General features: G+C 36.7%; 1 protein-coding gene across 1 annotated transcript in view; it reads right to left on the bottom strand.

Annotated features, from left to right (window-relative positions):
• Positions 1-12,908, bottom strand: part of CCDC171 (coiled-coil domain containing 171) — a 312,847-nt gene that overhangs the window by 262,390 nt on the left and 37,549 nt on the right. The window contains exon 5 of the mRNA XM_078061217.1: positions 11,976-12,166. Coding sequence (XP_077917343.1) covers positions 11,976-12,166 — 191 coding nt within the window. The remainder of the gene's footprint in view (positions 1-11,975; positions 12,167-12,908) is intronic.

The following is a 12,908-nucleotide window of genomic DNA, read 5'->3' as shown; positions in this document are numbered from 1 at the left end:
TCTATTGACAAACAGCACAGAAAACAACATGCAATCATTCCATTACACTAAACAAAGAGCATGTCCTTTATTCTGTGACACTTTCAATTTAATCCTATGAAAAGGAACAACAGGAAAATCAGTGATGGATCAGTTAGGGCTTATTCTATTCATTGGTGAGATTTTAACTTTATGATAATTGGCCTATATTAAATATTACTTACAGTAATATGGCTTTTAAATAGAAGTCTTTCAAGATGTAGATGAAATTTCTGACCTAACAATCCCAGTTTTAATGCAGAGGTCAAGTCACTAATATGTGACAATTACTATATACTTTGGATATGCATATAAAAACAGTTTTTATTTTAAAAACTGTCTTTCTCATATAGTATAGATTTTTTAGGAGTTCTACTTACATATTCAAGAAACTTATATTACATAGGATTACATTAATTTAAAATTAACACTGATTAATTTTCTAATGTTAAACTCACTTGGCATCTATTGTATAAAGGCTTTTTATATTACATCTTTTTATATTTTGCTGCATGGAGTTGGCTAATATTTTATATAATTCTTTTGTATGTATATTCATTAGTGAGATTGGCTATAATTATCTTTTCTTGTATCTTTATCAATTTAGCATAAAGATTTATCAGTATGATATGTTATCAAGATTTTTCCAATCTAAGGGGCACCTGGGTGGCACAGTTGGTTGGGCGTCTGACTCTTGGTTTCAGCTGGGGTGGTGGTCTTGGGGTCCTGGGACCAGCCCCATGTCGGGCTCCAGGCTTGGTGCAGGATCTGCTTGGGATTCTCTCTCCCTCTCCTTCTGCCCCTCCTGCTCGTGCTCACTCTCTCTCTCTCAAATAAATAAATTGTAAAAAAAAAAAAAAAAAAGATTTTTCCATTCTATGGCAGAATTTATAAAAAACTGAAATTATTTGCTCCTTGGATTTTTTTGTTGTTGTTCATTGGTGAAGCAATATGGGCCTGGAGTTTTAATACCAACTCTATAAGGTTTTCTATTCTCTACCTCTTCTTAAGTTAGTTGGGGCAGATAGGAGGATTATATACATATCTGTTTCAAATATCCAGCCAGGTAACCCTACAGTGAAGATCACAGTTGAAAGAGTGAACCCAAACACTCAGAGCTTCTAATAAGCTTTTTAGTCCCCAACTCTTAAATGTAAGAAAAAGTGGTATTTTGGGAGGGGGAAGGGAAAAATCCTGAAAGAAACATATATAAGAATAAGGGACGCCTGGGTGGCTCAGTCAGTTAAGCGTCTGCCTTCAGCTCAGGTCATGATCCCAGGGTCCTAGGATGGAGTCCTGCATTGGGCTCCCCACTCTGTGGGGAGGCTTCTCCCTCTGCCCTTCACCCTGCTCATGTGCTCTCTCTCTCTGTCAAATAAAAATATAAAATCTTTTAAAAAAAAAGAGAGAGAGAGAGATAGAATAATCCTTCAAGATATCTTCAGAGAACAGACACAATTTCAGAATGGCAAAGTAAGGACCGCCAAAAATTCTTCCCTCCATAAAAGCAGCAAGAACACTGGCAAAAAAATGCCAAATTCAAAATTTTTATAACTGGAAATTAACCATAGGCTTGCAATAATCTTTTTTTTTGAGAGTTATTTTTTTTTTATTTATTCATTTGAGACAGAGAGAGGCAGAGAGAGAGAGCATGAGCAGGGGGAGAGGCAGAAGCAGGCTCCCTGCTGAGCCAGGAGCCCGATGCAGGGGCTCCATCCCAGGACCCCCTGGTGATTGCCAGAGGTGGAGGGTGGGGAATGGGAGAAATAAGTGAAGGTAGTCAAAAGCTATAAGATAGTAAGTTCTGGGGATGTTAAGTACTGCATGGTGACTTTAGTTAACAATACTGTATTGTATATTTGGAAGTTGCTAAGGGAATAAATCTTAAAAGTTCTCATCTCAAGAAAAAAACTATGTAACTATGTGACAAGAAAGAGCCTACTATAAAAAAAGTATAGTCAAGGGTGCCTGGGTGGCTCAGTCGTTAAGCGTCTGCCTTCGGCTCAGGTCATGATCCCAGGGTCCTGGGATCGAGTCCCACATCGGGCTCCCTGCTCGGCGGGAAGCCTGCTTCTCCCTCTCCCACTCCCCCTGCTTGTGTTCCTGCTCTCGCTATCTCTCTCTCTGTCAAATAAATAAATAAAATCTTAAAAAAAAAAAAAAAAAAGATGGAAAGTAGAGAAGATTTATTAAAAAAAAAAAAGTATAGTCGAAGAACAAGCAAGGGCTCTTGAAAATTAATAACCCAAAAGAAGAAATGAAAATTCAGTAGAACAGTTACAACATAAAATTTAAGAAATCTCCCAGGAAATAGAACAAAAATATAAAAGGATGGAAAACAGAAGAAATTAAGGACGTCAACTTTATGCCAAACTGACCTTATAATTCAATTCCAATCAAAATTTCACCAAGCTTTCTTGGTGGAATATTACAAACTAAATCTCAAACTTACATAGGAGATTAAAAGGCTAAGAATAACTCTATATATTAAGAATATGGAGAGGGGAACTTGTCCTACCAGATATCAAGACTTCCTCTAAAGCCATGGTAAATAAAACAACTCGGTATTGTTTCATAAATAGACACGCATGTAAGTGAAACAGAATACAGCACTCAGGAACCAAACCTTAGATAGAAAGGAACTTGACAGATGACAGAGACAACACTATAAATCAGTGAGTGGTGACAAACAGACAGTTGAATAACTGGTACAGGGGCATTTGGTTATCCTTTAGAAAAAAATAAAATAAAATTAGATCTTCCCATGCTATGTATAGAAAAAATATATATTCTCTTTATGACTTTAGGTTATTGAAGACATAAAAAAGCACTATTAATAAAGAAAAAGACTGATAAATTCAACTACACTAATATTCAAACCTGCATCAAATACAATATAATTGTCTCCATATTTACCCTGGGGATATAATTAGCCAAGGATTAGCAACCAAATAGATTAAAAACTCCTATAAGTCAATAAAAATATACAAACAATCCGAAAGGAAAAAGAGAAAAATTATAAACTGGCGGTTCACAAAAGAAGAAACATGAATGGCCAATAAATATAACATGCTCAATGTCAGGGAAAGAGAAATTTAAGCAAGAATGAGAAACAATTTTACACACATCTATTGCAAAAGAAACTATATCTAAAAAATACCAAGTATTCAAGAGACTGCAAGGGAAGAGGAGCTCTTCTTCTGAATTGGTACAACCACGTGGGAGAACAATTTGGCATATACTTTACCTCCAAGTAATTGCATATACACAAACTATGTACCCAAATAAACAAAAATATTTGATATTCATGAAAGCATGGTATGTAATAATTAAAAGTTGGGAAGAATTTAAATCTCAACCAATCCAGTAATGGAAATTAATTGTGAGATATGCATAGGATAAAATACTATACACCAGTTCAATTGAATGAACCAGAGCCATGGATTAATTTGGATAAATCTCAAAAACACAAGTGAGAGGGGCGCCTGGGAGGCTCAGTTGTTAAGCATCTGCCTTAGGCTCAGCTCATGATCCCAGGGCCCTGGGATCCAGCCCCACATCAGCCTCCCTGTTCAGCAGGAAGCCTGTTTTTCCCTCTCCCACTCCCCCTGCTTGTGTTCCCTCTCTCGCTGTGTCTCTCTCTGTCAAATAAATAAATAAAATCTTAAAAAAAAAAGAAAGTGAGAAAGACAAGTTGGACAAAGATTCATACTTTATCAAACCCTATGTATATTTTTAAAACACAAAAAATACCAAAATAATATGATACACTGTCAATGTATATAGACAGAAAATTAAACACCAACTTCAGAACAATGGTATCTTTTGTGAATAGGGTGATGGTGGGATGATGAAGTAATACAGAATAGTCAGTCTTAAATAACTGAACAATTTATTGCTTGTCTGTTTTTAATTCTGAAACAAATATGACAAACACATGATCTAGATGGTAAATATTAGTATATTAATGGTATGGTAGGCTATGCTGGGTACTGGTTATATTAATCCCTATTCTTTTTTGTATGTTGAAATATTCGTTTTAAGTTTTACGGCTTATGGTTTATGGTTTATCAACACAACAGTTTTAAGTTTTATGGTTTATGGTTTTATGGTTTATCAACACAATTCAAGTCTGGGGTGCATTATAACATACAAGAAAATTCCAAAAGAGCTATAAGATAGTTCATGCAGTTGTATTAATTTGTCTCCTTGCAAATAAAGTTTTAAAAATTTTGTCACAGAATTTATTTTCTAATACAACAAAAAGCTACCGGGATCCTTACAGTGAAAAAGTAAGTGTGGTGTGTGTGGGTTTGTAACAAAATCAAGGACAATGGAAATTGAAGGAGTTTTTCTTTTGTCCACTAGAGGGAGGTGTTGAACTTAAAATATTTTAAAATGGGGCTTCTTTTTGAACTGACATTTACCATTACAGGAAACCACATTGTGCTACTAGAAAATAAACTTCCTTTCTGTCCACATATTTCAGAAACACAGCCGAAAAACTACAGTTTTTATATGTACTCATATAAACAACATTTCTCAGACTCAAAAATATGGTTTTAAGTCTGAAGAATTATAAAAGTATAGTTAGAAACATATCAGAGCTAAGGTACTCCTCCTTCCTACCTTAAGAAATATATCAATTTAGCTAGTTACCATCTCAACCTAGTACATGCTTATCTCCTGAAATCCCCAAAGCCAGCACAGTTCTACAATCAGAAATAGGGTTAGCAGCCACAGAGTGTAAACTGGTACTAACTTTGTGTAATAGCGATCATAATGATAAATCCATAACCTTGCACACCAAGCAGTGATACTTTTAGGCATTTACACAGTTCAATCACTTGTCCAACAGCTCAAAGATATGGCCAGGAAGGTTAGTGGATCATTTTTTCCTTTTTTTTTTCTTTTTTCTTCTTTAAAGTAAGCTTGGGTGGCTCAGTTGGTTGGGTGTCTACCTTTGGCTCAGGTTATGATCCTGGAGTCCTAGGATGGAGCCCTGCGTCAAGACTTTCTGCTCATTGGAGAATCAGCTTCTCCCTCTCCCTCTGCTCTTCCCCCTGCTCATGCTTGCTCGCTCTCTCTCTCTCACGCTCTGTGTCTCTCTCTCAAATAAATAAATAAAATCTTAAAAAAAAATTTATAAAGTAAGCTCTATGCCCAACATGGGGCTTGAACTCACAACCTCAAGATCAAGAGTCATATGCCCTATGGACTGAGCAGGCGAGGTGCCCCAAATCTTGATTAGAGCAAAATTTTGAAGGAAATAAAATGTCTTTCACTAAGGGATTCCTTAATATATATTGGGAATGTCCACATGGCAGAAAACCATGCAAACGCTACAAGAAAAATATAAGGATATCAAAAGATGGACACCAAACATACCGAGGAATAGAATTCCGTTTATGTAATACAGTGATAAACGTTTATATCCCCTTAGAAAAGGAGTGGGATTCGAGGGGGAGTCATAGGACCTTCATTTTTGCTTTTAAATTTCCCTAAATGAGGACATTTTTCACAATGAGCACAATATATAGTAATTTTATAAATTGAATATAAAGCTATTTCCTGATTGGAAACAACAGGCAATACCAGAGCCGGAGTCACTGTCTATGCTGCTCGCTTACACAGGGCACCAGTGGGCAGTTTCCTAGGAAACCGCAAAGAAATGCTCCTTGCTGCTCTAGACCATTTCAGGCAAACTTCTGAAATACTTCCTTTCCAATGGAGCTTCCTCCAAGCTGTCCCTAGATCACAACTGTGCCTACCGGGTCAATCTTCCACACGTTGCCTCCACTCCTAATATCCCGCCCACTGATGCCTAAGCCGGCCCTGATACCTTCTTTACTGCTCCCCCCCCCCCCCCCCCCGCTCTCCCTCCTCCTTAGTGTATGCTGTTATTTTCAATCCACATTCCTCCTTTGTTTTTGCCATTACAGACTCTCCCATCCCTTAATCACTAGATACTTAAACTAAATTTAGTCAATGAAGGAGGAAAGGATCATTTTATCCCCTGGTTGAGTTCTAGAATTTGGAAAACAAGATAAATACGAAAAAAATATACATTTTCTAAATGCTTTCAATCCTACTGATAAATTATAGATTATGAAGGGGCGCCTGGGTGGCTCAGTTGGTTAAGTATCTGCCTTTGGCTCAAGTTGGCTCAGGTCATGATCCCAGGGTCCTGGGATCAAGCCCCATGTGGGGCTTCCTGCTCAGCGGGGAGCCTGCTTCTCCTTCTCCCTCTGCCCCTCCCCCCCTGCCCATGCTCTCGCTCTCTGTGTCAAATAAATGGATAAAATCTTAAATAAAAACAACAACAACAAATAAGCATCCTCAAAATTCCCATTGCTAGAGCAGGAATGAGGAAAAAATGAATAAAAACACAACAAACAGCCATTTTAAATTGAAAATTTTAATAGAGACCAAAAAATTAGAATATATATTTCAAAATCAACATAAATACTTTGTTTTTAAGTTAAATTGGCTTTGATTTGTTTGGGGGTTTTTCTGGCTTTGATTTGTTTTGAAATTTCAAATAATGCTAAAGAAAGACATGGAGTTTTTATGTTTATCAAAAGAGGACATGCATTTAAAAAAATGAGAAACACTTTTTTAAAATGAGGTAACTGCACTAGAGTTCCCATTAATATTCCAGAGAAGTACACCTCTATTTAGCGTTTCAATTACTAGGGAAGAAAAGAGACATGGCATAAAATTAAGATTTTTTTTATAGTGGGACTGAATTCTAAAGCCCAGATGAAAGAAATACTACACCTGCTTTGTCTGTTAAAGATGGGGTTTCACTTAGAAGCGTTTTTTTTTAAACTTATTTTAAAAACTGAATTCCCTTAGAGAGTTACACAAAGAGAACACTATACCATACTAACATCTAATTATAGGATGGAAACCTAAATCCATCAACAGCCAATAGAGAAGAGAATTCCAATCTATCCCTCGAGTTGTTTAAAAAAAGACTTTTAAAAATATGAATAGTTTCTTAAACTTACTTTAAAAAGGAAAAACAGTTTTCTTTTGTTAATATTAAAAGCACAAGAAATTGAGAGACTGAGCTCTGAACATTTCAGTTACAAACTACAATAAAACTTATCTTACACTAATATTACACTGTATGTTAATTAATTGGAATTTAAATAAAAACTTTAAAAAATTATCTACAAAAGGTGGTAGTAACTAAGGAGTATATTCCCTATTTTTTCCCATACGTAATAACTAAAGCCTGATACCAGGGTGCCTGACTGGCTTGGTCAGTGGAGCATGTGACTCAATCTCAGGGTTGTGAGTTCGAGCCCCATGTTGGGTGTAGAGATCACTTAAAAAAATTAATAAAATCTTAAAAACAAAAAAAGACGGATACATTATTCCTTTAGTACTTCATAATATAAAGTCTGTCATAACCACATACATTTCATCTAAGGTTTATAGGATTGACCAAGAAACCGCATCTAAAATCACATCATCCACACATTTAAATATAAAGGGCTTCTGAATCATATTTTACAAGTTTCGGGCTTCTGACTATTGGCACTGGAGATTTCTGAGTGTTCAGAAATGAAGAGGTTATTTTCATTTACTTATGTTTACTTGTTTGTTTCAGGTAGCTGTTAAGACAATTACCAACAACAGTTCAAATGTCACCTGCTCTGTGATGGTTTCCCCAATCTCCTAGGCAGTTAATCAATTTCTCTTTCATGATCCCATAGCATTTTGTTCAAAATTTATTATATTTCAATATATTTTCTCTCTTTACATGTCTCTCTGTTTTAAGATCTTCAAGGACAGAAATCATATCTTAATCAATTTTGTATCCTCAGTACCCATAGCAGAAACTCAGTATGTACTTGAAGAAAGAAAGAAAGGAAGGAAGGAAGGAATGGAGGGAAGGAAGGAAGGAAGGAAGGAAGGAGGGAAGGAAGGAAGGAAAGGAGGGAGGGTGGGAGAGAGGAAGAAAGGAAAGGCCACAAATGACAAACAGACTAAGAATACCAAGAGGTCTAAAGCATGATTGTAATGTCTTTCCAGATTCTACAGATGGAGTGACTGGTAGGAAAATCATCGTCCAAGACCAAAGGTTTGGGAAAGCCGTGGATTTGTTGGTATTTTGAATACTTACATATTCAACAAATTCAATATTTCCACTGTTTACTGCCAGTTTTCACTCTTAAAGAAATAAGATGGCTCTTATTCTCTGCACGTTGTTGGCTGCCTTTGTCTTGCAGAGTTGCTTGGAACATAAAACTACTCCAAAATTTATTTTAGATAGATATTTTTCATTCATACAATGTGTATCTTGGATGTCTACAAAGACTATATTTCAATTTGTCATTTTGTATAGAGAAAAATCTATCACAAAATAAGTAATAGAAGAAATTATGGAAATTTATTTTAAATTTTAAGTTAATTGGTCAGTGAATTAACAGTTTGAATTTCTCTTATCTCTCTTTCAAAATAACTTACATATAATCTCCTGAAAAAAATGCACAGTATACCAAAGTGAGAATCTGTTGACTGGTAGTCTTCCCACATTAATCACTCAGTCTATGATCTGAGTAAATCATAATCTCCATCTGCTCATCTACAATGGGGGTTGGATATAATCAGTTATTTTCCAACCAGACTATCTGAAGCCTTGGGGATTCTGTGTGTTGGGGAAAAGGAGTAAATAGAACACGATTAAGAATTTGCTCTTCTTGGGGCGCCTGGGTGGCTCAGTCGTTAAGGCTGGAGGGGTGGGGGGATGGGGTAACTGGGTGATGGACATTAAGGAGGGCACGTGATGTGATGAGCCTTGGGTGTTACATAAGACTGATGAATCACTACCTCTACCTCTGAAACTAATAATACATCATACGTTAATTAATTCAATTTAAATAAAAAAAATTTTTTTAATTTGTTCTTCTTAAAAAAAGAGTTGAAAATCACTATGCTATATTAATTTATAAGTATCCTTTAATAACTAAAATCCAATCATTCTATTTCTTTATGCTCTTAAAGATTGTGAACAGTGTCATATTTTAAACTGGAAAAATAAAATACCAAATGTATACATGTCTCAAAAATCACACAATTTATGCAACAGAAGTCACCCAACTCTAATTCTGATAGTATCTTCTCGTTACGGTTGCCCATATTGTCATATAACCACAAATGAAACATGACCTTCCAGAGATCAAAGATTAGGAATCATTTTTGTATTGAGTAAGCTAGCCAATTATTGCACTAATGTAATTTTTAATATCATAAGCATTAAAAAAGACATATTTAAGGAACTGAATTATTATTTTTAAAATACCTGTACTATAAATTGTAACTCTCTTCTTTCTGCTTCCCATTGTTCTGCTTGTAATCTAAACTCCTCCAGTGCTGTCTCCCTGATATGAGACTCCATCTCATTCTTCTCCTGCTGATGTTTTTCCAACGCTTCCTTTATATGAATAAAATATTGCTTTACTATTAGATCAATCAAAGTCATCTTTCTTCCTTCATCCCCAATTCAAGTGTACAAAGGGCTCTCCTTACCTATAGATGGCTAAAACTCATAATTTATGTTAAAATCATTAATAGAAATATATTATATTTTGCTCATCAGCATGTAGAATATATGTAATCTATATGTAAATCTATAGGTAAAGTAGATAATATGGAAAGTTCTAATTACCTATGAACAAACTGTCTGGATTATCCCTCGTAATTTACATATAAAACTCACAGAGGGGGCACCTGGGTGGCTCAGTCATTAAGCGGCTGCCTTCCTCCTGGGATCCAGCCCCGCGGCCTGCTCCCTGCTCGGTGGGAAGCCTGCTTCTCCCTCTCCCACTCCCCCTGCTTGTGTTCCCTCTCTCGCTGTGTCTCTCTGTCAAATAAATAAAATCTTTAAAAAAAAAAAACTCACAGAGTACACTGTATTTACCAAAGGTGATAAGAAAGGAATTTCGTGCAACAAATCAGGATAAGGAAATGCTACAATGTTAAACATTTAAAAAGTCAAAATTTTAAGGTTTGGACTGCGACTAATTTCTTGTTCTACAGATAATACTTGCAAAAGGCTTTTCTTCTTGGGTTTTCCTAGTTGTACTACATTTATAAGATCTAACTTGGTTCAAACTCTTAAAAATATAGGGGCGCCTGGGTGGCTCAGTTGTTAAGCGGCTGCCTTCAGCTCAGGTCATAATCCTGGGGTCCTGGGATAGAGCCCCGCATCGGGCTCCCTGCTCAGCGGGGAGTCTGCTTCTCCCTCTGCCCCTCCCCCCTCCTGTGTTCCCTCTCTCATTGTGTCTCTCTCTGTCAAATAAATAAAATCTTTTAAAAAATCTACTAAAAAATATATATATATAAATATATATATATATAAAATGCAGGTTCCCCAAGAAACTCAATTTAAAACGAAGTTCCCATTAACACAAGGAGAAAGATTGTGTGGTTGATATGGGAAGGAGAGAAAGCTTCTGTGTCCATATAAACAGTAGCAGGGATCTGCATAGTAGAGATGACCCTTATAATTTTCACTAATGGAAAGTCATCACAAAGGACCTTGAGCTTTTTCCCCTTCGGGCTAGTGTGCCACCTATTCAACCCCATATTCCCCCTTAGTCTGTGCAGATCAGCTCAAAGCCAGGGGCATAAAATCAAGCAGAGTTCTCCTATCAAGCAGCTGAGCCAAATCACAGAAAGATCTTATAACTTGAGGTGCAGGCGGAGTGACTGACGATATGCTGCCATTATGCTTCCTTCCCCATAGCTCTAGACCTTCTACGTGGGGAAGGTGATAGGCGGCCACCGGGGCACTTGGAGCGCCTGCAGCCACCTAAACTCCGCCCATTCAGCTGGGGGAGCCCCGGCACACGGAAAGCGCTGTTGGAGGATCTGGGAACAGAACACTACAGGAAGAAACAAACTGTGTCTGAAATGGACGAAATCGGATCTGCTGACAATGCCACGGAACCTTGTACTGAAACTTTTACATTTAGTAAACGCTTGCGTAAAATTACTCCTAATAAAGATTTATTTCTCCAGAGTTCTGAAAAGCCATTTACACCAGTGGTAAATGTAAAGCATTTCTATCGTGTATTTTTTTTTTATTTAAACTGGTGCTTCAAAACAAATGACAAATATAGGCAATTCAAACTCTGTTAAGGGGTTCGCAACTTCAACCTTACACCATACTTTCACGTTAGAGAGTTAAAGAAAAAAAGAACAAAGAATAGAAAAAAATAGCTCAAATAATTTCAGTAAAAGGTCATCAAATATTTTTCATGTCATATCTATATAGAATGTACTCTACATAGATCATGAAGTCCATATCATATACAATTTTTTTATATTTATTGTATATTCAGACCAAAATCTAGCACCCACATTTCTAAAATTCCAAATTTTCGTACTGTTGAACCTAAAGGACTGGAGGTTTTCATCTTCTTATACTTCTACATTAGTGAGTTCTTTTAGTTTGATCAGAGATCTCAAACTCTTTTTCACAAAAGAAAACAGCATACATATTATTAATATATTGCTAAATCATATTACAAAAGAGACCCACAAAAATGCCCCTGAAAGGAAAGAAGAGAGGGAGAGAAGGGAGGGTGGGTAGGAGGAAATCAGATTTTCTTGATTTCTGGTAGATATTTTCCTTTCCAAGGATAACTTCAAATAATGTGAAACACATCTCAATGAATCTAGAAAAATTCCTTTATAAAAACAATTTACCTGGTGGGTGCCTGGGTGGCTCAGTCAGTTGAGCATCCAACTCTTGGTTTTGGCTCAGGTCATGATCTCGGGGTCCTGGGATTGAGCCTCACATCGTCGGGCTCCACGCTCAGCAGGGAGTCTACTTGAGATTCTCTCTCACCCTCTCCCTCCGCCCCTCCCCCCGCATGCACACGTGCTTTCTCACTCTCTAATACAAATAAATCTTTAAAAAAACAATAATAATTTACCTGTACAGTTTTCTCTAGTCTGCTTTTTTCTTTCATAAGTAAATCATATTCTCGGTTGCAATTTTGAATTATATTGTCTCTTTCCTCCAAATCATGTTCAAATTTTCTGCATTCTTCTTTCCACTTCAGCTGGGAAGTCTGGAATGCCTTCTCGATCTCATTAGCCTTTCCTTGAAGTTCTGCATTCTGAGCTATTAAAAATATAAAAGAATAATAGGTATACTTACAACCACAAATTAAACCCCTAGGAGTTCAAACACCGAGGCATTGGAGTTGACTCCATCTACAACATGATCTTAGAACAAAACATTTAACCACTTCACACCAGTCAACTCTAAAAACTCACTGTTCCAGAACAATCTATTCTCTAATTTCTCAATCTCTTCTTCCTCTCCAGACAAAGGTGATTTTGCCATAAAATGGCAGGACATATTCCTAGAGGCATGCCCAAGTTTAGGTGCACCTCTCGCACCAACTGCAATTCTACTACGTTTCTCCTATTCAAGAAAATAAATCAAATGCTGTGGGGTTTTTTAAACTGTGATCTATAGGGCTACTTTTTAAAAACACTTGATAGATTACAAATTCTGATATTTGACTATTGGCAACAAATTAGTTGTAACACACTTACATGTGAGGCTGTCACAAAACTGAGGTTGGAAGCCACTGTTCCAGCCTTTAGAACTCTAGCTATTGACTCCACCAAGGTTAGGCTCAGCTCCCCTCTCATCCTAGTATTACCTCGACAGTAACTAACACCTCTCAACTCACTGTGGCTGCTGCTCTATTTCAGCATCTAGAAAAGAAGCAATGAAACCTTTACAGGTCTGGCTCCATCACCCACCACCTGATTAAACCTCTCTGACTCTCTAACCCTTAGTGGGAATAAAATGCCTCCTAGTTAGGCTGCTGTGAAGATAAAATGAAGAAATA

This window comes from Halichoerus grypus, chromosome 14 (assembly GCF_964656455.1).
Source record: "Halichoerus grypus chromosome 14, mHalGry1.hap1.1, whole genome shotgun sequence".
Classification (NCBI taxonomy): Eukaryota; Metazoa; Chordata; class Mammalia; order Carnivora; family Phocidae; genus Halichoerus; species Halichoerus grypus.
Note: the sequence above shows the minus strand (reverse complement) of the source record. Positions and strands in the feature narration are given on the sequence as shown.